The following is a 25,650-nucleotide window of genomic DNA, read 5'->3' as shown; positions in this document are numbered from 1 at the left end:
GATCTCCCCAGAAAACATTGTATGTATTTACTTCCTCTGTATTTTTTACTAACTTTTCTCTGGATACATATGGTTTCCCTCCAATCTAAACGGTGGCTCAAGGGCAGGCACCGTTTCATTTTTGCCCTTCTATTTCCAGTACCTAACATACAGCCTAGCCCACAGTAGGGGTTCCACAAAAGCCTCTTGAATTTAATTAGTAAAGAACTCTCCCCTCTCAGTAGGGTATGAAGTCAATGGGTGAATCTTACCTGCTGAGGCCAGAGTGTCTTGCTGCTCTTGGTGAGAGGAGAAGAGAATGCTGGGGCTAATGTCTTTTGTGGAGAAATTTTCCCATGGAGGCGTTAAATCTGTCTGTCTGTCATTAGATTCAATTTCGATCTCCAAAATCACATGGAACAGCTGAGGGTACTTTTCCGGAGAGTCACATGCGTCCAACTCAGGCCTAAATAGATGGGGGTGGGGTCAGGTTTTATTTTTTAGAGGATGATGGAAAAGGCACTGAATGAAGCCAAATGACTATTTTGTTTTATAGGACTCCACAAAGGTGTGGGCTGGCTGCAGCTAATCTAAGCTCCTTCCAACCTTCCTTCTCTAATAGAGATTCGATTACTGAGTATAAAGGGAGACATCTCTTCAAGGAAACCACTGCAGATAGACTTAGAGATAAACATTAGGAGAAAAAACTGAAAATAAAATGAGATATTTAAAGAGCAGTCCTAGGAAAAGGGATTGGCCTTGTACTGCTTGGCTTCAAAATGCAGGAGCTGTTGTGACAGACACAGGATGAGAGGAAAACTTTCTAACCAAAGTGGAATGGACTGCCTCCAGGGGATGCTTTAACATCTGAAGTGTTAAAGCAGTTTGAATGGCCAAATATAATCCAGCAAGATACAGTGTAAATAGAAATGGCGTTGGAGACAGGGGGTATGAATTTGAAATCTGGCTCTGTCACTTATGAATTGTGTAGTGACCTAAGTTTTGTTGGCCTCGATTTCCTTATCTGTAAAAAGAGAGGATGGGACAAGATGACCTCAAAATCTCTTTTAGCTCTATAACTCTACTCACAGTTTACTCATCTGTACAATGAGGGATTAGGGCAGTTAGGTGCTGCAATGGGTAGAACACTGGACCTGGAGTCAGGAGGACTTGAGTTCAAATATAGTCTCAAACTCTTACTAGCTGTGTGACCCTGGGCAAGTCACTTAACTCTATTTGCTTCAATTTCTTCATCTATAAATGAGCTGGAGAAGGAAACAGCAAACCACTCCAGCATCTTTGCCAAGAAAACCCCAAAAGGGGTCATGGAGAGTTGGAGATGACTGAAAAACAACTCAACAAGAAAAAAATGAGAGGGTTGGACTACAAAGCCTCTGAGGTCCCTTCCTTTGTTGCCTAATGACATTATTGCCTCATATTTAGCTTTCCAAAGTTCATGAAGGTGCCTGGCTCTTTATCAGATGAATAGATTTCTGGCCACGTCACCCCCTTGAATGACAGAAAAAGTCTGTCTTCACCCATGGAAGACATAAAGCTAATTCCATTTTTCCAAGAGACAACAGACCTGAGATAACCAGATGGAAAGTGAGGATGAGGTTCCCCAGTAACACTTCAGAGAAACACACAACCTGAGAGTCTGAAATGGCCAGGCCTTGCCTCTCTCCAGCCCTGCCTCCAGACTTCAGAACAAGGCATCTGCAGCTGTCTCAATCCTGGATCTGGCCTCAATGCCCAGGGCTTCTCCTCAGAATATTCAACCATGCCTGCTGCCTTCTCACCCTGGGATATCCCAATGCCAGGCCTGCCCCTTCTCCTACTAGGGAGTTCCCCCCAGGGCCTCCATGTTGTGGAGGGATTCAGGTCAGCAAGCTTTTATTTCTCTCCTGGTCCTCATCCTGACTTTCTGAACCTCCCAATCACACTCCCTTCCCATGGACCTCATTCCCCCTCTCTGAACTCTGGGTTTTCAGCTTTCCCCTTAGAACATAAGCTCCCTGAGGGCACAGACGATTTTTCTTTTTGCTTTTATGTGTAATAAGTCCAACTATCCTTCCCTTCTTTCCTTCTCTTTTCCTTTCTTTCCTCCTCCCTTCCTCCCATTTTCCCTTTCATCTCTTCCTTTTCTCCTCTTTCCTTCTTTCCCTTCTCCCTTCTTTTCAACTCTCCCCTTTCCTTCCCTCCCTTCTTTTCATCTTACCACCTTCCCTCCTTCTTTCTTCTTTCCTTCCCTCCCTCCCTTCTTTTCCCCTTCCCCAGAGCCCCACTATAACATACCCAATGAGCAACCCCCCAGCTTTTGCTTGAAGACCTACATAAGAAGAAATCCATCACCTCTGGAGAGGCCCACTCCACTTTCAGACAGTACCAAGTACTATGAAGTTCTTCCTGATATCACGCCTAAATCTGCCTCTTTGTAACATCTACACTTGCTTTTGATTCTGCCTTCCAGGGCCAAATATTTAATCCCTCTTGCACATGACAGCCCTTTAAATACTTCAACACAGCTCATGTTCCCCCCTGCCCCCTCCCAGTCTGACTGCCAAGCCTTCCTCATGTGCCACAGACTCAGGTTCAGGGGTGATGATGTATCCCCTAAGCATCTCCTGCAGGCTTAGCTCTTGGCACACTGAAGATGGTTCCCAAGGCTGGACTTTTCAGGCCCAAGTCATACTTACTTAGTGAATTTCAACACTGTTGTGCCCAGTGGTACAAATCCCGTATGGAACTGAATTTGAAATATTTGAGTATTGGTCATCTAAATGAGAAAAAAGAGGAAAGAATGTAATATGCTCCTGGGTGAAACCAGAATCAGAAATCAGCTTTCCTAGTTTTCTGTGACAGTGTCTACTACCCCAAGGTCTTCTTGTACCCTAATTGCCTTAAGCTTCCAGTCAAAAGACCAGCTTGATCCTTGTTCTGTTACTGGCTAAATCTGTGATCCTGACCACGTCACTGACTCTCTCTGAGGTTCAGTCTCTTCATCTATAAAATGGGTCTTGTGATGTTTGCAAGTTCCCTCCCTGCCCTACATTGCAGGGCTATTTATGGTGGAGATCAAACAAAGGAATGATGGAAAATTCATCACTGATAGAAATCTCTATCCAGACTTGGGTCCACAAGTGGAGTTCCTTGTACATTGGATGACAGTTCTGGAGGGCTCTTTTGGTGCTGTCCTCCATCCTGCACTAAAAAAACTAAGGAACACAACAACAGTGGCTGTAAAGCAGATAGATAGTGTTCTGCCTGGACATCTCATCAAGAACCAGTGACACAAGATGGAGGCAGAAGACGCAGGAGCATAACAGACAGATGGCTCAACTTGGTGGTCAAATGATCACCTTTGATACTAGCTGAGTAACTGAGGGATGCTACTCCATGTCTCTGACCCTCACTTTCCTCATCTTTAAAATGGGAATAGTAACATAAGAAGTACCAACCTCTCTGACTTGTGGTGAGGAGCCAGTGAGATGACAGACCAGAAGCACTTTGCCAATTTCAAGTGCTATATAACTGTCAATCAGTGTCACTATTAATCTAACAAAGTAGTTTGGAAATAAGTCAGAATGGAAGCTTTTAGCCCATTCCAACTAAGGAAAAGCTGCGCCCAATCCGATGTGCATTAAAGGAAGTGTCCTGAGCCTCCAAGATCACCCTGAGCCATCCTTCTACATTTAGCCAACCTCATTTTATATATCCAGAAAAAGTCCCAGATCTGAAGTAAGAGGACCTAGGTTTTACTTGGATACTTATTAACTGCTAAACCTTTTACTTTAACCGGTCTCAGCCTCAGTTTCCCCATGTGTAAAATGAGAGGAGATTACATAATACCTAAGATATCTTCTAGCCCTAAATCGATGACTCTTTTACTTATCACCTATATTTCTAGAATGGAGGAGGGGAATGGTCTCTAATGAGCCCTGACAAACTCACCTAATGAAATGGGAATTTCTACCTTGCAGGTCTGTTATGAAAAGCAAATGAAACACTTTGCAAAAGATAAAGTTTACAAATTAAATAAAGACTAACTATGATTAGTACAAGTTTTATCACCCCAGGTTGTTGGGCTACAACAATGTTTGGGCTACATTGGCCAGAGGTGGACTTGGAGTCAAGAAGACTGAAATCATCTAAATCCTGGCTCTGACACTTCCTAGTCATGGGACCCTGGGTAAATCACTTAACCTCTCACAGGCTCAGTTTCCTTACCCCTAAAATGGGGATGGTAGTAGTACCCACCTCCTCAGATTGTTGGGAGAATCAAGAAAGATAACTTACGTAAAGCACCGTGCAAACCTTCAAGGGCTATAAAAATGTTAGCTGTTATTATTAACATTAGCAAAACTACAAAGTGTTACGTAAATAACTACTCTCTGGTTCCATTAGAAGGATGAAGAGGCTCAGATATGCTCAGTCAGAGACAACCCCTCCCCTTCTTTCTGCCCAAGCCCATACTTTAGCCTGCAACCGTCCCCCGATGGTTGATCTCATGTGGTAAACTGACACCACCACGTCGCCGTGAGCCGTGACACCCAATGGAATGACAACCTTGCCTTCTTGGACCCGGAATTCTCTTTAAAGAAAGAAGACAAAGAGAGAGAGAGAGAGAGAGAGAGAGAGAGAGAGAGAGAGAGAGAGAGAGAGAGAGAGAGAAAGGGAGGGAGAGAGAGAGAGAGAGGAGTGCGTTAATGGAATTAATGATCCCAACCACCACACCACTTTAATCTTTATAGGGATACTGAGGGTAGGAACACGCAAGGGGAATATGGTGATTCTAACCCAGGGAATGACTTCGTCCAGCCTCAGCACTAATCTCTGTGCACATTCTTCTGTCCTCCCCTCTGCCAGAACAATGTCTGGCCTTCATCCAGCACTGGCAAGGAACAAGCTGGTGCCACAAGGCAAGGACACCACCACAGACATGAGAATACTGCATTAGTGCCAGGCCTCCTCCCCTTCCATCTGGTTCACCAGATGACAACATGGCTCATCCCTGCTCTGCAGAGCCGTTCATTTTCTCAGATGTTTACCAGCAACCTCAATAATCTATTTGGCTGCTTTTCTACCTTAAGATGATAGTTTAAAAAAAAAAGAACAAAAAATTGTGTTTTGTCTTGCATTTTAAAAACATCCAACAGGGTAGTACATTATATATATTATATGAGCATCGGGCTTAAAGTGGGAACATCTAAAATGGAATCCCAGCACCAACCTCTTGGGGCAGCTATGTACGGAGGGCCCAGTCTGGAGTCAGGAAGACTCATCTTCTGAGCTTAAATCTGGCCTCAGACATTTACTAGCTGTGTGACCCTGGGTAGGTCACTTAACCCCATTTGCCTCAGTTTCCTCATCTGTAAAATGAGCTGGAGAAGGAAATGGAAAACTACTCAAGGATCTTTGCCAAGAAAATCCTTCATGGGGTCATGAAGAGTTGGACACAACTGAAAGACAACTGAACAACAATAACACCACCCTCTTACTCACCGGGTCGTCTCAGGTAATTTTGGCATAGTGGGGGAAGGATTTAAAGTGCACAACGAATCAATGCAAAGGCATGTATGTAGCCAATACGTAGGGGGCACAGAGCTGCTCCCAGAGTTAGGAAGACCTCTAACACAGCCACTGGGTAACTCCAGGCAAGTCACTTAACCTTTCCTGGTCAAGGAAACTCTCTGAGAGCTCAAGTTGAAGAGCAGGTATTGATCTCCATGGGGAGGAAGCGTTCTTCCCCAAGAGTCCTCTACACAGATGAAATCCCAGGTCCAATAAAAACAAACTAAATGGGGTGTAACAAAGACAATTTTCAAATGCTCTGATCCTATAACTTAGTAGCAACATAGAGGACCATGGTGCATCTTCTACATGGAAATTCTGACTCAACTGGGAGGAGACCAAGTTCAAAAGGGGAAAAGATGCCAGAACTCACTTCATTCTTTCATAGTCCAAGGAAGTTGTAAATATTTTTGTTTCTCCAATGAGTATATCGCAAAATGGACGACATCCATTCCTCTGTTTGTTGAAACAAGGGACAGGACTGAGAGTGACCGATTTAACTGTGAGAGGCTTGCAGTGGGGAATGATGGGTTTGTCAGCTATGAGGTCACAAATGTATCCTATGTATCTGAAACAGAAGAAAAATACTCTGTAGGTTTCCAGCACAGCACAGGAAGCCATTCATTTATTCTTGGTAAGAACCCTAGACTTGTACAGCAGTATGTTACAATGCAACCTAACTCCTTCAAATTCCCTAACATAGCTTCATAATCCTTCAAGGATCTGAGGTTAGGTCTCCAACAATGCAGAAGGTGTGTTCTCCAGGTCTTTGAAATTACTGTGGTTGAAGGGTTCATCATCTTGTGGCTAACCTGGTTTAGGGTCTTTCCAAATTCAGGTAGGCCAGGCCTTAGGCAAGATTCATACAGTTTTCTCAGTGGGCCCTTACTCAAAGCTTTTCCAGCCTAGTAGACTTGTGCTCCACTGGCCCAGCCAAGGTCACTTCTAAATCAAAATGGCACACTGGAGGAGGGAATAGTAATAACCCTAAGGAATTGGAGACAGCAAACCACTTAACTGCTACCCCTGCTGTATTTCTACCAAAAACTCCTGCTGAGCTGTGACCTTGCTGATATAATGTGCCCTCCAAGCAATAAATTCATTATCTAATAAGCCTTTATTAAGTGCTATTCAGCAGTGACTGTGTTAAGTAGTGAGAATACAAAAAAAAAACCCGAAAAAGCCATTCCCTAGTCTCAAAAGGTCTCTATCCTAATGAGGAAGGAAGACCATATATATTAATCATAATATACATATTACATATAAAGTAAATGGATACCACAACCCAGGCAGACTTCCACATTTTTCTGTGCTCTAACATATACACATTAAATGGGCATTCCACCAAACATGCTGGAGACAGGTCGATGAGTAAAGTTCTCCATGAGAGCTCTGTACTGGATCAAGGGACGGAGTTTGGTGGAGAGAAAGAGAATTGAGACAGAATTAGACTGAAAAGCCACAAGGGAGTCCCAGTTCTGTCAGTTAATCAATTACCTAGCACTTCTTAAGTTCTCCCTATGTGCCAGGCACTGTGCTAAGCTGCCACTTCAACTGCTTGACCTGACACAAAGTTTAATTTTTTTAAACCTCAGTTTCTTCAGCCATAAACCAGAATGATGATATTCCCATGACCTCCATCAGAGAGCTGTCATATCGATCAAATGAGATAATGGATTACAGTGCTCTATAATTTAAAAAGGACAGCCAGGTCCTGATTAACGTGAACTATGAATAGTGGTTGTGGTGTATCTGAAGTTATAATTACATAAAATGTGGCCATTGTTTCGAGCCTAGCAGAAATATGATTTCAGTGGATTCCCTGATCACAATAACTGGGACCTCACTGTTTTAGCTAGATACATATTTGTGCATATGTTTGTATTTACTGCCTATTCTATATTTCTAAAAGCAAATTTACTTTATGTATTTCATTTTCTGAAGTCTTTCCTTATCCCCATATTAGTGTAAGAAGAAACCTATTAAAGTCTTTGTTGTTCTACTTGTAGCCAGGCATTTTACTCCACCAAAAGTGTTGAAAGTCTGCTGCCCCAACTGTAAGCATGACCAGTTGTAAGCATCATCTTCTCCACCGTGACTATTTCATTTCAAACTCATTGTCTGGTGTGGATATTCTGAAGGCACCCCAAATTCAGCACTTTAATTAATGCAGGACTGTGCCTCTCAAAGCCCAAGCCAGCTCTTTGTGCCTGATTCCAACAAGGCAAGACACGAGGGCTGATGGGTTTCCAAGAGTGTACGAGACAAGTTACCATATTCTCTCCAACCTTTAACCAGCATACTCTACCTCCTATGGGATGGCCAAAGTCCGATGCCGGGTCGTTTTGCATTTAGCAACTGAATAGCAGGGGCTGGATTAGAGAAGAGATGACAGAAACAAAACATTGCACTAACCAGAACTGCCGATGCAGCACGTCCATCCTGCCAAACAAAAGGCAAAAATAGAGTGTGAGCAAACAGGGTGATGATGGCGGGGTCGGATTTCCATCTCAGTGAACACCTGGTCTGGGATTTTGTACTGGGAAACTGAGAATGACAAACAGCTCCTAGAAGACAAATCCCCATAGCAGGGTTGCCTGGTGGGTAGATGGTCTTGGAGTCTTAAAGTCTGGTATTCAAAACCTTCTTCTGATACTTCTCAGCTGTAAGACTGTGCACAAGTCATTTAATTTCTCTGAGTCTCTGCTTCCTCAACTTAAAATGGGATGGTATCAATGTAGGTCAAGATATTTGAACACTTTTCATGTAAATGTCATCACCCTCATTACTGTTACATCATCCTTAAAAGATGGTCAACCAACCTATGCTTGAATGCTTCAGAATGAAAGGTCTCTACAAGACCAGGCCATTTTTAGACAGTCCTGATTATGAGTTCTTTAATATGTAACTCAAATTCATTGGTCTTTGTTCTGGCTTCTGGAGTACCACACAGCAACATCTAATTCCTTCTTTTGACCAGGGCAGCGTCTGCAGGGTCTATCACCTCCCTCATTCTGGACACTATCAGTAGAGACTCAGCATAAGTGCGTATTTATTGTATTCTCCTTGTACTCAGCTTTTAGTCCATGAAAACCAATCAATCAATATCTATTAAGCACCTACTATATGCCAGTCGCTAGGCTAAGTTCTGGGGGTTAAAAAGGAGACAAAAGACAGTCCTTGACCTCAAGCAGCTCATAATTGAATTAATGGATCATAAATCGAATTCCTAAGATATTTTCCCTCCCCCATATAAACTAGTATCTAGACTTCTGCCTCTCCTTACTTTTCCAGTTGATTTTCTGGATCTAAAGAGGCAACTCCTGCTAAGTTCAGTATTGTTTGAGGCCCCTAAGGAGTGTCATGGTGCATAGAATGCTGAGTGAGCCTGGAGTCAGAAAACCTGAGTTCCAGTGTGAATTAATGGAGTGTTGATCCATTAACCAAACTCTTTAAGCATAGTCACTCCATCAACTACAAGTTCAGGTACCCAGACTACCATCACAGCCTAGATTTCTTCATTTTTCTCCACATGGATATGATGACAGCATTTGTCAGCTCGCTTGCTGACATCAATCCAGACACGTATGCCTAATTCCCTTGGTAACTGGTACAACTAGAAGTCAGTTTCTCAGAGCTCTTGGACATCTCTCTAAAACTTGTAAGTGGTCAAGAAATTGCCAACATGTCATGGTAGAGGGAGTTTCCCATAACTGGGAAACTATCCTCCAAGATAATAACTCCATCAACAAAATATTTAAGGTTAGTTTTGGCCTAACTCATTCATAGCAAACCCCTAATGGTTACATGGGCCTTTACTAAGTGACTGTAATCCCTCTGCCTGTGAATCTGTCCTGAAGGCTTGTTGGGGATCAATACTGACTATGAATTTTTGCACCCTGGGCAAAGAAATTAGGAAGAAGGCTGGTTTGGGAGAAGACTAAGACCAGAAAAAACCAGAAGGGTGTCATTGCCTTTGTGGAAGACATGGAAAGAAGGGTGGAAAAGAGAGCAGAATGGAGGAGAAGCTCACCCCAGTCACTGCAAGATTGCAAAGGCCATCAGCACCTTCTAAATTTGATGTGCTAGTGCAATGCCTCATATTCCCACCCTATTTGTAGCTCTAATCAGGATATAAGCCCATGTCTATTCTCTAAAATCTTATTCTCCTCTGGATTCCTCCAAGGGATTGATGATCATTTTGTAATTACATTTTGCCAGTTCTTTCAGGATTATAGGATAGAAATCATCTAGACCTAGAGCCTGAAACTCATTTAAAGGGGCTAGGTTCTCTCTTACCCATCTGGGCTTTGGTTGTCTCTTGACATTATTCTACTCTGCCTTAGTAGAAGATCATCTGAGGAGACAAAGCGACACAGCGATGGTGGCCTCCTTTCCTTTTAAGCAAGAATTTTTGGCATTCAGTAAGGACTCCAGAATAAAAGCCAAAAGGATGTGGGTAGGTCCTGGCCCTCAGGACCTGTGTGACCATGAGCAGGCTACCTAACAGTGAAAACCTCCCCCTAGGGACTTCTCAAACCACTTTGTTTTACACTTGTTTGATGACTTTAATATGTAACATGTCATTTAACGTTTGTATCTAGGTGATATACCGGATACCATGCTGGACCTCAGTTCAAATCCAGCCTCAGAAACTTATTACCTGTATGACGCTGGACATCACTTAACCACTTTCTGTCTCAATTTCCTTATCTATAAAATGGAGATAATAAATAGCGCCTACCTCACAGGGCTATTATATAAGGATCAAATGCTCTAATTTATGTAAGCACTTCGCAAACCTTAAAGTACTATATGTTAGTTCCGATTATTATTTATTACTATAATTCCCTGCTAGACTATAATCTCTGAAGAGAGGAAACATGTTTCAACTAATAATTTGTATAGCTCTTTCAAGGTTTGAAATGATCTCATTTTCTTCTTACAGTAAACCTAGGGGTGGGTGCTGTTTTTATCCCTATTTTACAGATGAGGAAACTGAGACAGAAGGAGGTTAAGTGACTTGTGCAGGGTCACAAAGCACATAAGTGTCTGAGGTAGAATTTGAACTCTGTTCTCCTCACTTCAGGCCCAGTACTCCATCCTTACCCCACCTGACTGTCCTACTGATATTGGGAAGGATGGGAGAGGACGGAGTCAGAGATTGTTCCAAGGTGACAAACCTAGGTGAGCAGAAGTATGATAGCATCCTTTTAAAGAAAAAAAGGAATTTGGGAGGAAAAATATAATGAATCTTATCTGATATTTTCCAGCAAAGATGTCAAGCAGGTAGTTAACAAATGGCAATGGCTATTCAGGAAAGGGCTGGATACACAGATCCAGGAGCAAACAGCAAATGGATGATAATGAACTCAGGGTCTTGTCACTTTGTGGATTTGCCTTGGGCTGAGAGGTCCTGCTCTGATCTTGTGGATTTGCTCTTTGTGACTCATTCTTGTCAAAGGGCACTCCAAACTCAAACTCAACTTCTTGTATAATTCCCTGTTATTTCCTCCTTAGATTCACTAGACTTTCTCAAAGGGAAGATGGCTCTAGAGAAGTGAAAGGCTCTCAAATATGAAAGCCAGTCTCTAATCATATTTCTCTGAAATGTTGAAATCTAATGGGTTAAGAAGTCATTTCTGATCCTATGAACTATTCCATTTAGTCCCTAAAGGATATCTCTTAGATGTACAAACATCTAAGGAAGCAAACCCCTCTGTATTTTACCATGGAGTCCCTAATGAAATGCCAAATATTCTTGCTTTAATAATGGGAATTTTGAAAAGTGAGAGGGAGGCAAAAGGAAATCTTCAAGTTTCTCTCCTATTCTAGGTTCCACACCCTATATTTTATCTCTTCTCTTGCCCAAAGTGTTAAGTAGAATAATGAGGAACTTACTTCAGAATGATAACAGATGATATTTCTACCACACTTTTAAGTTTTACAAAGCACTTGACTTACACAAGCTCATTTGAGCCTCAAAATATCCTTTTTTTCCAGATGAGGAAACTTTCTCTACCATCAGGAGTCACCTCAACCAATGAAATCACAAATCTGTTAAAAACTCAATTTCATTTTTGCTATGAGTAAATTGAGGTTCCAACCAGGAAAATTCACTTACTTGTCAATAGTCCAGACATTCCTGGATACAGCCCAGAGGGATCATGACTTGGAATGGATTCCTGAAAGCTAAGCCTCTCTCAGTGTAGCCCAAGACTGAATTCACATTTTTCAGTTGCTAGGACTATTCAGTATCAAAGTCAACACTTGAACTCAAAGTTCAGTGATCACCTTCCCCCTCAAACCTGGCAACATACTTTGTTTTACAACTCGCTAATGTGCTTTTCATATGACACTGAACATTAAAGTTTCCTGTGTCTGTGTTGGCAGCTTGAGGGCACAGTGCACAGAGCACTGAGTCTAGAGTCAGGAAGACCTGAATTCAAATCCACCTCATTTTATAAAGAAAGAAGTGGAAGATGTGAGAGATTTACTGAGTTACCTCCAGGACACTCAGGTTACAAGTGACAGAGATAAGATTGGAACTCAAGTCTCCCGGGTCCATGGAAAAAGTGCTGGCTTTGGAGTCTATGGCTCTGGGTTCAAATCCCAACTCTGTAACTTACTTCCTGTGTGACCTTCAGCGAGATAATTAACCTCTTTGGGCCTCAGGTTCCTGATCTATAAATATCAAGGGATTGAATGAGGTGAACTACTAAGGGGAGTTTTCTGCCCTGATCTAAAATCTATGATCCTACTGATACTTTAAATTGCTTTAAAACCTCAAAAATAGCATCCTTAACTTCATTTGTAATATTAACAAAACCAGCATCATTGTCTTTAAAGAGTACTATTAACTGGTTCCATTTCCCAAGTATTAATATTAACAAAACCAGCATCATTGTCTTTAAAGAGTACTATTAACTGGTTCCATTTCCCAAGTATTAATAAACGGTTCCGCTCCCTGGAGAAAGTGTGGAGAGAGAAGGAAAAGGCCAGACACTTCCCTGACTCATGAGCCTCTGCTGACACAGATCTCTTACAGGTTAGGGGCTTGTCACTTTGGAAATCCCAAAGGAAGGGAACGTGGGCCAGCTGGGAGGGGTAAGAGAGGCTGCTAGGGAAGATCTATCCATCAAGAAGCGTGAATGGGTTGCTTACTCTGGGCATCCGTTAAGCACTGCAGATCCAAAGTAGGAACAAGGTCAACCAGAGCACCTGGAGAGGTATCGTGTGCCCAGAGTGAAGGGGCAGAGAGGACTATGCTGCCCAGCATGAGTCCTAAGGGTGCTGGCGCAGGCAGAATTTCTCCCCAACTTCCCTAGAGAGGCAGCCACTCCAGGGCCAACTTACCATGCAGTGGATGACGCAGACATTCTTGGGGTTCTGTTGAAGCCAGTTGTGCATGTTCTTACACACAGCATAGAGATTGTGCAGACTAGGTGCTTGTCGCATCGGCCAGCTGCATTCTGAGACCTGGGGACCATGACAAAGATGTGAGTGCTGCTTCTGCATTGATGACCCACTCAGGGAGGGAGGAAACACTAGTTGGGCTGGCTTTCACATCATGCACAAGTTCTTCTTTTAATCGTTTGGTGTCAAGGGAAGGGGATCAGAGGAAAATCAAACATAATGAACAGAGGAACAGAAGAGGGAAGGGGAGGGGGCATGATAAGGCAGGGGGAAGGGAAGGGAGAAGAGAGAGCGGGGTGAGGGGGTGTTGTTCTCTTCCGTGGTAATTGCACAGAGCTACATAACACAGTGCACAGAACTGGGAAGGAAGACAAAGCATTTAATAAAATTGCCTACTATGCCAGGCACAATGCCAAAAAGGCCAAAATCAAGGTGTCAGGGGTTGTTTTGGAACTCAGGTCTTCTTTGCTCTAAATTCACCACTTACACCATTAAGGCTACATCACCTTGTCTTAACAACACCTTAATAACTCAGACAAACTTCAAAGTAACCTTGAGAATTCAACAAATAAACTGTAACAGAGTCAGGGTATTCTCACAGATAAAACTGTCATCAATAAATCATGTGGACCTTGCAAGGACCACAGAAACTCAAGAATGTTTTTCATAACAATCATCATACTGAATATTTATAGTATCCAAAGTACATGGAATGAAAGCTTCTAGAAAATACAGACACTGAGCAGATGAACCAGAAGCCATCTGAGAGAAGAATTCAGGGTATCTCACAGACATCCTCCTGCTTGCTACTGGACCTGTCCTGAAGGTGCCTCCAGTGAGGCTACGAAGGAGGAACCTGGACTCCAGTCCTTTGATTCAATAATCATGTTATCCCCAGGTGCCAACATTACCTGATGACTAAGCATAAGAGGTTGAGAACAGCACCGCCACGTGCCTCAGGACCACCTCCATAAGGAAAAAGATGAGGGGAATCATGATGAGGATGAGAACTGATATTTCAAAGGTCCTTTGAAGTTCTCACCCAAGTCTTGAGGTGGAAAGAGACAGGCACCTGCAGGTGTGCCCAGGCGCTGAAAACCAAGAGTGCTGAGGACATTCCAAGTGTGATCAGAGAACATTGTTCCGCTTCCACTCCCAGCTTACATAAGGAAGTTGGGAATACTGGTGCTGGCCAAAGGTCAAAAAGGGCTCAAAGATTTCAGGGTAGAAAACCTGAGCACCAGTCTCAGCTCTGCCACTGACTCACACAGCAAGTCTTCTTGTCTCTAAAATGGAACTGATAATAACATGGAACCACCACTTCACAGGCTTTGGTGTAGACACCAAAGAGGTCAATCACTGTAGAAAGTAAAGCATTGCTCCAAGGTCAACTCCTGGAATAACAACAGCAGCAAAAACAATGACGATGACGATGACAACGACGATGATGATGACTAGCTTTAACTTAGCACTTTCCAGGTTTGCAAAGTCTCATCTGATCCCAGTCCCTCTGGCTCTCCACCGCCCAGGACAATTCTTAGCTGATTCTAACCCCAATCCTTTCCTCTGCAGCCCTCCCTCTCCCTACAGCTGAAGGTCAGTAAATGTCCTTCCTCTCACAAGATGCAAGCTCATGATATTAACCAAGTAAAGCACAATTTGATAAAGTAAGTTTGCCACCAAAAACAGCATGCATACTCCATTGGTCATCTCATTGATGGGGATGTTTGTTCAAGTTATCCTATCCGTGCCTGCCTGGCCTATGTGGTTGTCCTCACTGTCTTCCCATAAACGTACTATGGAGGATTCATACCCACCCTGCTGGGACCTTGAATTCTCTTGGCATCTGGGGGTCCTAATGCCCAGTGTGGGTAATTCTTGTGCCTTGCTCTTACAGTTTCCTAAGAAAGCAATGTTAGTTTATGTGTTTAATTTAGAAGATTGTAGGGAGGGAGATGGGGTAGTATATTAAACCACAAACACTTTGCAGCTGGACGGGACCTTTTTTTGTCATATTATCCCTTTCTCAAATAATATCCTTCAGTCTGGAAGGAAGATACCCAAGAGATGAAAAACTGAAAAGGTGTGTAAAGATTTTTTTATTATATTCTTTGCACCATAAAAGACAGTAGAATTACCTATTCTATTGTAATACTGAGGGCAACTAGGTGGCAGAGTGGCTAGAACACTTGGCCCAGAGTCAGGAAGACCTAAATTCAAATCTAGCTTCAAGATACTGTGTAACCCTGGGCAAGTCACTAAATGTGTTTCCTTAGTTTCCCTCAACTGTAAAATGGAAATCCTAACAGTGCCTACCTCACAGGGTTGTTGTGATGCTCAAATGAGATCACATTTGTAAAGCTCTTAGCACAGTGCCAGGCATTAAGAAATGCTTATTCCCTCCTTGCTTCCCGCCACCATTTGAACACTAACATCACAGCATCCTACCCAATGCACTTCTTTAGAAAATAAAAAAGATAAAGATGGGAAACACAAATGAGATCAAGTATTAACAAAGAGAATCACCTCTCCAAAAGGGACCAAAAGAATATCAAACCGATTCCCATCCATGCCAAATACAAATGACATGATTAACCAGTTTTGAGTTATCTGTGGTGCCTTGCTGAATTATGTGCAGGTGGGAGGAAAGGAAATGTGACAAAGAGATAGACAAACACTGTAAGAGTAACTAAAATTTGTTTTCCTCGATAATTATTTATGAAAATATCCATGATATACCAGAAAAAAATATTCCTAGGAGAGGCAGGAGACGGGTTAGGATACTACCTTGGTCATTAATTAGTGATGTGAATTTGAGCAAGTAATTTACCCTATCTGGGCCTTAGTTTCCTCATCTATAAAAAGAGGGATTTGGCCTAGGTAATCATGAGGATTCCTTCTAGTTCTAATATCTATGATTCCACCTCCATAATATCTATGACTTCACCTAGCTTTAAGGGCATTCATCTGCAATATCCATCCAATAAGTGACCTCAGGGCCAAAACTTGGACAAGCCATGCTTGGCTAAACATAGTAATAGCTCCCTAGTCACTAATTTAATCAAGTCAACAATATGTACTTAAAGCCACCTATAATTATATATTTACTTGACATATAATTGCATACCATTAAACAAACATGTAATTAAGAATATTTAAGCATTCATATAGTCTAAGGAAAAAAATACCATAATGGCATTTTTAGAAAGAAAATTCAAGCAAAGCGGGCTATTTTTGTTCTCTAGGGTTTTCAACTCCCACAATAAATGAAATCCTTAAGCATATGACTTCACAGTGCCTTCTCCAAGGTTCTTTCCCAGATCCGATAAACATCTGATGAACAAGATTTAAAGGGTATCATCACAAATATAGAAAGCTAAAAAGTGAATTCTCTAATGGTTAAGTCGTCAGTGGACACAAACAGTTCTGAAGAATTGCAAATCATTAACGACCATATGAAAGAACGTTCCAAACCACTACTAACAAAGAGAAATACTTTCTTAAAAATGACCTGTGGTTTCAGCAAATTACCAAAGATTTATTTTAAAAAAAAAAAAAAAAGATAGGTATAGTAGATGTTGAAGGAGCTATATGGGAAAAATAAAAGCAAACTAATGCATTGTTGGTAGACTTGCATATTGGTCCAACCATACTGGAAAGAAATTTGGAATTAGGATAATAAAGTGACAAATATGGCCAAACAGAACAACAAAACTGAATCGTGTCTAATTACATCCATGAAGCTCAACCACAAGGATGAGATGAGAAAAACATACGTGCCTCTTTCTTTTGCAGAAGTAGGGGAATACAGGTGTGGGAAATTGCATAAACTATCATATTCAGTTGCTGTGCTTTTGCTCAAATGCTCCACACACACCCCCATCGTATCTTTTTTATTCTTTGTTGCAAGGGATGGCTGATAGGGTTGGGAAGGGAGAAGAATGCATTTGGAAATGATATAAAAACAAAAATAAAATCAATAAAAATTTAAAAACAAAGAAAAAATCAATCAAAAAAATCATTTTTATAACTTTTTGGAGTTCTAAATCCCATAAAATAAACAAAATCATTAAGTCTAAGATTGGTCAATGCCCCTTACACTCCAGGTCAAAAAACATGGTGCTGATGGAACTGGGTTCATACTATAAATCAGCGCAACGGGAAAGAAAGTTACTTGGGCTGAGTCCAAGTCTATCCTTACCTCTCCTTTCCCCCAAGAACAAGGTGTCTTAGATGGGTTGAAGAATTGTTTGCTGAGGGCAATAGTAAAAGTTGTTACAGTCAAAAGAAAACTGAGACGTTCTTCCCTTATTTTCTAAAATTCTGAAAGCCTCCAAAGGGGAAGGATTCAGTTGTCTAATTTTCGTTCTGTCATTTGGTCATGTCTGAATCTTCATGACCCTATTTAGGGTTTTCCTGGCAAAAAACTGGAATGGTTTGCCATTTCCTTCTCCAGCTCATTTTACAGATGAAGAAACTGAGACAAATAGGGTTAAATGACTTACCCAGGGTCCCACAGCTAGTAAGTATCTGAGGCCAGATTGAAACCCAGAAAAATGAGTGTTCTTGACTCTAGGCCTGGCACTATGCACTATGCATGGCACCATCTCGCGTCTAATTTATCCATTAAACTTGTGCATCTTCTCTGATAGATAACTATAGTACAATGTACGTAAGTCAATTAAACTAACAATAAAAATAACTACAAGTACCAAAAAACAACATAATTACTATGGAGACCATATGGTATAGTGGATAGAAGGCCAGTCTTGAGAGTAGAACGTTCTGGGTTCAAGTACTACCTCTGACTGATGTGTGACCTTGGACAAATCACATAATCAGTGGCTGTAAACTGTAGAGAAGGTATTGAACTGCATAGGCAGAGGAAGTTCCCTTACCTGGGAGTTCCCTATGCCAATGAAATCACAGACCTGAAAAATGATCATACCACTAACAAGCAATGACATTAATATGAAATTTAAAAGATTTCAAAACCCTTTACATACATTCCCAGAAAGTGGGGGAGGGGATGAAACCAATATAGTAGAGTAAAAGCAGGGACTTCCCTGAGCTCTCTCACAAAGCCCTCCAAATACCTGTAAAAATGACTCTAAACAAATTCTAGAACTATAGAACCTACTAAATGACAGGGTGAAACATATCTCCAACCCAAAACAACCTAGAAAGTCAACAGGAAGGGTCTTTCACACCAGGCAGGGAGCAGAGTACAGTCCCAGCATGGGCTGTGCCTGCACAGACAGGCTGGAGCAAGCCTCAGGGGACTGAATTATTGGCAGCTGTGGTGGTTTTCTGACTTCTCAACTGACACCAAACACCAAAAAGGTCAGTGGGAAAACTCCATGGGACCTGGGAGAAAGAGGATTCTGTGGTCTGGCCAGATCCAGCTCCAATCCCAGGGAAATTGGGGGGTGGGGGTGGCAGCAGCAGTAGCAGTAGTCGCACAGGCTGCTTCCTAGAGCTATGGGTCCACAGACAGTGGGGGATCAAGCAGCTGACACAAAATTCCTGAAGCCTGGGACAGTACATCCACCCCAACCAACCCTCACCCTCACTGGAAACAGAATCCTACCTTGACAAAGAGTTAGAAAGTCAAGTGTTTGGCTGGGAAGATTAGTAAATATCATAAAAGAACTCAGACTATAAAATCTTACTTTGGTGACAAGAAAGATCAGGGCCCACAATCAGAGAACAGTAGAGTCAAAGCTCCTACATCAAAAGCCTCCAAGAGGAATATGAACTGGTCACAGGCCATATAGGAGCTCAAAATGGACTGTGAAAATCAAGTAAGAGAAGTAGAGGAAAAAATGGGAAGAGAAATGAGAGTGATACAAGAAAATCACGAAAATCGAGTCAACTACTTGCTAAAGGAGAGCCCCCCAAAATGATGAAGAAAATAACACCTAAAAATAGACTAACTCAAATGCCAAAAGAAGTCCAAAAAGCCAATGAGGAGAAGAATGCCTTAAAAATTAGAACTGGCCAAATGGAAAAGGAGGCCCAAAAGCTCACTGAAGAATATAATTCCTTAAAGATTAGAATGAAGCAGATGGAAGCTAATAACTTTGTGAGAAATAAAGAAATTATAAAACAGAACCAAAAGAATCAAAAAATCGAAGACAAAGTGAAATACCTCATTAGAAAAACCACTGACCAAGAAAAACCGATCCAGGAGAGACAATTTTAAAATTATTGGATTACCTAAAATCCATGATCAAAAAAAGAGCCTAGATATCATCTTTCAAGAAATTATCAAGGAAAACTGCCCTGATATTCTAGAACCAGAGGGTAAAATAGAAATGGAAAGAATCCAGTGATTGCCACTGGAAAGAGATCCTAAAAGGAAAACTCCTAGAAATATTGTAGCCAAATTCCAGAGTTCCCAGGTCAAGGAGAAAATATTGAAAGCAGCCAGAAAGAAACAAGTTGAGTATTGTGGAAATACAATCAGGATAACACAAGATCTAGCAGCTTCTACATTAAGGAATCAAAGGGCTTGAAATATGATATTCTAGAGGTCAGAGGAGCAAAACTGAGTATAATCCTTCGGGGGGGCGGGGAGTGCACATTCAATGAAATAGAGGACTTTGGAGCATTCTTGATAAAAAAGACCAGAGCTGAATAGAAAATTTTTATTTTCAAATACAAGAATCAAGAGAAGTATGAAAAGATAAACAGGAAAGAGAAATCTTAAGAGACTTATTAAAGTTGAATTGTTTACATTCTTACATGGAAAGACGATATTTGTAACTCATGAGACCTTTCTCAGTATTAGGCAATTGAAGGAACAGACAGACAGACAGACAGATGGAAAGAAATGGCACAGGGCGAGTTGAACATGGAAGGATGGTATCTAAAAAATAAAATTAAGGGGTAAGAGATGAATATATTGGGGAAAGGAAAAAGGGACAGATAGAATGGGGTAAATTATCTCACATAAAAGAGACAAGAAAAAGGTTTTACAATGGAGGGGAAGAGGGGGAAGGTGAGAAGGAATGGGTGAACCTTACTCTCACCAGATTTGGCTTAAGGAGGGAATAACATACATATTCAATCAGTTATCTTACCCTACAGGAAAGTAGGGGGGAAGAGGATAGGAAAGGGGGATGATACAAGGGAGGGCAGATTGGGGGAGGGAAAGTCAGAAGCAAACTCTTAGAAAAGGGACAGAGTCAAATGAGAAAATGGAATAATTGGGGCCAGGATAGGATGGAGGGAAATATAGATAGTCATTCACAACATGACTATTATGGAGGTGATTTGCATAACTACACATGTATAATCTACACTGAATTACTTGACTTCTCAATGGGGGTGGGTGGGGAGGGATGAAGGGAGAGAATTTGGAATTCAAAGCTTTAAAAACAAATGTTAAAAAATGTTTTAACATACAACTAGGAAATAAGATGTACAGCCAAGGGGATATAGAAATCTATCTTGCCCTTCAAGAAAGTAAAGGGGAAAAGGATAAGAAGGATGGATGATAAAGGCGAAGGCAGACTGGGAGAAGGAGTAATCAGAATGCATGCCATCTCAGGGTGGGGGGAGGGGAAAGATGGAGAGAAAATTTGGAACTCAAAATCTTGTGGAAATTAATGTGAAAACTAGAAATAAATAAAAAAAATTAAATCATAAAAAAACAACAAAGAAAGGAAGTTAATAAGGTGTTATTAGAAGATGAGGAAACTGAGGCTCAGAATCCTACCTTGACAAGGAGTTAGAGAGTTAAATGTTTGGCTGGGAAGATGAGTAAACATCATAAAAGAACTCAGACTAGAGAATCTTACTTTGGTGCCAGGGAAGATCAGGGCACATAACCAGAGGAAAACAGCAGAGTCAAAGCTCCTACATCAAAAGCCTCCAAGAGGAATATGAATTGGTTGCAGGCCCTATAGGAGCTCAAAAAGGATTTTGAAAATCAAGTAAGAGAAGTAGAGGAAAAATTGGGAAGAGAAATATTACAAGGAGCCAAAGCCATCTACATTATGTAAAGCCCTATTGTGGGAGCTGGGGATACAAGGATGGGTACAGCACAGCCCCCGATCTCAAGGGACGGAGAAGAGCCCAGTTTGGCTGGAATACAAGGAAACACATCAATATGAAGAACTCTGAAGAGGAGATCACAGTCTGTCTTCCCTCACTAGATTATGAGCTCCTTGAAGGCAGGGACTGTCTTCTGCCTCTTTTTGTGTCCCCAGTACTTAACACGATGCCTGGCACATAGTAAGCACTAGATAAATGTTTGGCTTTTCATTGTTGTGGTTTGACTGATTGTCTCTTAGAATGTAATTTCCAGAGCATTGCCTGATACACAAGAATACCTTGAATGCTGCTTAGGCTATACAGCATCATAAGCAGCATGTGAACCTAGGTCCTCCTGCCTTCAAGGTCATTAATACATCTACTATATCCCACTACTGCTCATAGGCTGAAATACAGAAAACAAAAAAGTGAGGCATAAAAGGGATGATTGGACCCACACCAGGAAGAACTTTGAATGTAAAAGCAGGAGCTTACATTTGACTTGATAGCCTGAAGCTCTCAGAAGTGGGACTGGATTGATTTTGCATTAGAGAGATTACAGAAGCTGTAAAGTAGAAAATAGATTGTAGAGGGTATAGACGAGACCTAAAGGCTAGATTCAGTTGGACTAGGCCACGTGAGAAGAGATAAGGGCTTGAATTTCAGCTCCAGCACCAGATAGGAATGGCCAGATATCAGGTACATGGCCAAAGTAGATATGGTATGGTGGCACTCCTTCATTGGATGGACACCAAGGTCGTGAACTTGGACAACCACAAGGAGGCTGGGGCCATGAAAATTTGAGGAAAGAGGATGAGTTCTGCATTGTAAACTCTTGCCCTTAATATAGGATGACAAGAAACCAGGAAAAGATCCAGCATCCACTGGCAGGTGGAAACAAGGGATAGAAGTCAAGCAATGGAGTTAAGGACACCAAAAGTCATTGGCCGAGGGGGGAATCATTGAAGTCACAGATGTTGATCAGAATTCATGAGAGCCAATTATTTTTAATAGGGGTGTGACAGTGAAGGGAAGGAGAGGGAAAGGTTAATATCTTGATGGAATATGAGGATCAAGGAAAGTTGATTTTTTTTTTTCAGGATAGAGAAACCTGAGTATGTTTATAAGCTCGGGTAAAGAGCCTAGTAGAGGAAGAGAAAGTAAAGAGGTTTTTTAAGATGTACAAATAGCTTTGCATTCTTTCTCTCAACAGATCTTCCTGCCAACCCAAAGATGTAGGTACAATCCCATTTTCCAGATGAGAAAACTGGTGTTCAGAAAAGGAAGGTGAGCAACCCAGAGTCACAGAGCTGGTCAGGGGTAGGATTTTAACCCAATTTCAGAACCAATGCTCTGTCCATCATGCTACACATCCTCACCTGAAACACTTAACATAGGTAGTTGATAAATTCTTGGCTCCACAGGCAGGGAAAGATTAAGTCTGAGGTGAAGGGGATCCTGCTTTTCCTTCCTGTTTCACTTCTGAACTCAGAGACTGAGAACAGAGACAGAAGGAACAGCTGCATTCCAAAAGGCTCTTAGGCAAGCTCTGGACACCTCCCGTATCACACACAAGTGATTTTGGAAATTCTTGGGGGTGATATTCTGGAGTTGGCCAAAGCAGTTTGATTTCTGAAGGAACGATCAGTTTGGCTCCAAAAGTATTCTGCAGGCAGAAGAGCAAGGAAGGGGGACCAAGTGGGAGGCTTTTCTATGCCTCTAATGCGGCTGCTTTCCCCTTCTGTAGCATTATAGAATGCTGGCCCTGGAAAGGATGTTCTTTTGCATTATATAGAGAAGGAAACCAAGACTCAGAGAAGGGAAGCTTGTCAAGGTCACACTAAGTGAAAGAACCAGGACTCAAACCCAGGACGTCATACTCCAAGTCCACAAAACGAAACTGGGATGGCATAACTGAGCATTACAGAAATGCCACATTGGTTCAGCCTCATGGAGGCACCATGGGGTTATTTATAGGAGGCTAGGTGACCTCTGGGCGGCTCGATGGTGCAGTGGATAGAACACAGGGCCTGCAGTCAGGATTTGAGTTCAAATGTGACCTCAGACACTTAGTAACTGCACGATGCTGGACGAATCACTTAGCCTCTATTCACCTTAATCCCCTGGAGAAGGAAATGGCAGACCACTCCAGCGCTGCTGACCAGACAATCTCATGGACAGTGTGGTCCCTGGGTCATGAAGAGTTGGGCACAACTGGACACCAAAACGGCTCCCCCTGTGACATTCATCTAATAAGGAGGAGTGGCCCCCAGCCCTTCTGGCTGCACGTTGAATTCTCCGTTAATGCTCCCAAGACAATACTACCTTTTTACAAGAAAACAAAGATGCCGAAGAAGAATAAGCCTTGGATGTGGAAGGGCCCTGGGGCAGGATGTCCACTCTTCTCAGTTTTCTAAGCACACGAAGAAGTTAGAGAACTCAAGGTCAAATGATCTGCCCAAGATCACTCAGATAGCAAGGAGCAGAGCAGGGTTCAAGCCTTCACACTCCACCTCTAAACCCAGAGCCCTCGTCATCCTCAGCAATAGGACAGGAACAAGCTGGCATCACTAATTATCATCATGGGTCTATGGGGTTAAGTTTTGCAAAGCACTTCATATGCACTCTCATTTGCTACTAACAACTCTGTGAGATGGAAGCTATTACGGTTCCCATTTTACAGAGGAGAAAACTGAGGCTGGAAAAGGAGACATGTTCTGTCCAGAGTAATATAGCAAGTGAATGTCTGAGATAAGATTGGAATACAGGTCTCTCTGATGACAAGTCCAACAATTTCTCTACTGTGCCTACCTAGAGACAGTCATGGAACATTAGTGCTGGAAGAGATCCCCAATTTCCACTAAGCCAAGAGTTCTGGCAGCCTTGGGAAACCTATGGGCCCCTTCTCAGAATGTTGGTTATATTTTTAATGCATAATTGAAGGAAAGGGCTGCATTTCAGGCAGTGATTAGTGAAAATAAAGATGTATAATTGTTTGCCTCTCCAAGTTCACACACACTCCTCTGAAAACCAGCAATGGCCAGCTGAACTCAGGTTCTATTCCCAACCTCTCTCATCCCAGTTTCAAAGATGAGAAAACAGAGGTTCACTGAGAAAGGGATTTGATTTTTTTAAACTCTCACACAGAGCCATACTTAGGATTTTGGCACCTGGAGCAAGTACTCCAAACTAGGTTCTCTGTTGACTTGGGAGTGAGGGAAGAGAGAGAGAACCCAGGCCATGTGCACAAGGTCACTGCTGGGGAAGCTTCTGCATGGGGAAATGGAGAGAGAGGTAGGGGAAAGCTCACCCCAGCCACCATCTGGCAGCTTCCGATTTTAACTAATCTTGCTGATGAGGTGGTAGTTTCTACACTGCTGAAGGAAGGAATGCGCTTTCTATCCTCTAAATCTGCTGCCTTCCCAAGTCAAGGACCTGGGAGACTCTTGATGGTTTTCTCCTTCCCACCTGAAACTCCTGTGGTGCTTAGGCACCCCAAAATGACAGGGAAGGGAGGTAGAGAAAGGTCAAAGGTCGTTCTGTAGACTGCAGAACTCAAGGCCAAATGATTTGCCCAAGGTCACTTAGATAGCAAGGAGCAGAGCGGGGTTCAAGCCTTCACACTCCACCTCTAAACCCAGAGCCCTCGTCATCCCCAGCAATAGGACAGGAACAAGCCGTCATCACTAATTATCATCATTGGTCTATGGGGTTAAGTTTTGCAAAGCACTTCATACACACTCTCATTTGCTACTAATAACAACTCTGTGAGATATAGAAGCTTGATTCCCCTGCCTTATCTGTGTGTGTGTGTGTGTGTGTGTGTGTGTGTGTATGAGAGAGAGACAGACAGACAGACAGACAGACAGAGACAGAGAGTGAGAGACAGACGGACAGAGAAACATTGAGACAGAGACATGCAGAGACAGAGTCAGAGAGAAGAGGAGGAGGAGGGGGAGGGGAGAAAGAGAAGATCAAGGAGGGTCACAGCATCATCAGGTCACAGCCCTAGAGCTAGAAAGACCTTAGAGCCCTTCTAGTCCAACCACTTTATCTTACAGAAGAGTAAGCTAAGGCACAGAGATTAAAAGACTTGCCCAGTGTCACCCAAATAGCAAATGATAGAGCTGGAACTGGAATTTAAGCCACAGAGCTGAAGCCAGAAGGAACCTTGCAGGCTCCTTAGTCCAACCCTCTCATTTTGCTGCGATCCTCAGAGGAGGCTGTCTTGTCCAAGGGCACCCAGGCAGGAAACGGCCCTGAGAAGGTGCACACTCCATCCTTTTCCCTCCAGTCCCTGGTCTTTTCCAGCACAGCTGCTCAGCTCATCCCTGATCATGACAGCTTCCAAGGGCCTGGGCATGAACTTGTTCCCAAATACTCTGTAACATCATTATTTCATGAAGCCCCTGCCAGGCCATGTGGCCTCTTAACATAATTAAATACTAATAAAGTTGCCCATTAAAAACCGGCAGCAGGAGGAAACTTCAGGGAAGTTGTTTCCAAGCAAAAGTCCAGAGTGTGTCCTGGATGCACCTCTGGCCTCCTTTGCTGTTACGTCTCCACAAATCCCCCTCTTCAGCTAAATCTGATACATCTGTCCCCATGTTCTTGTGCTCCTGAATGCCCTCTCTCTATCTTGAA

At 42.4% G+C, this 25,650-nt stretch overlaps 1 protein-coding gene across 2 annotated transcripts in view; it reads right to left on the bottom strand.

The window, feature by feature from the left end:
- Window positions 1-25,650, bottom strand: part of DNAJC6 (DnaJ heat shock protein family (Hsp40) member C6) — a 197,954-nt gene that overhangs the window by 32,677 nt on the left and 139,627 nt on the right. For both annotated transcript variants that reach the window (XM_072649751.1, XM_072649750.1), the window contains 6 exons: window positions 12,907-13,029; window positions 7,859-7,992; window positions 5,924-6,118; window positions 4,453-4,570; window positions 2,676-2,755; window positions 252-445 (listed from right to left, as the gene is read on the bottom strand). In XM_072649751.1, the coding sequence (XP_072505852.1) occupies window positions 252-445; window positions 2,676-2,755; window positions 4,453-4,570; window positions 5,924-6,118; window positions 7,859-7,992; window positions 12,907-13,029 (844 nt within the window). The remainder of the gene's footprint in view (window positions 1-251; window positions 446-2,675; window positions 2,756-4,452; window positions 4,571-5,923; window positions 6,119-7,858; window positions 7,993-12,906; window positions 13,030-25,650) is intronic.

Source organism: Notamacropus eugenii, chromosome 2 (assembly GCF_028372415.1).
Source record: "Notamacropus eugenii isolate mMacEug1 chromosome 2, mMacEug1.pri_v2, whole genome shotgun sequence".
Lineage (NCBI taxonomy): Eukaryota > Metazoa > Chordata > Mammalia > Diprotodontia > Macropodidae > Notamacropus > Notamacropus eugenii.
Note: the sequence above shows the minus strand (reverse complement) of the source record. Positions and strands in the feature narration are given on the sequence as shown.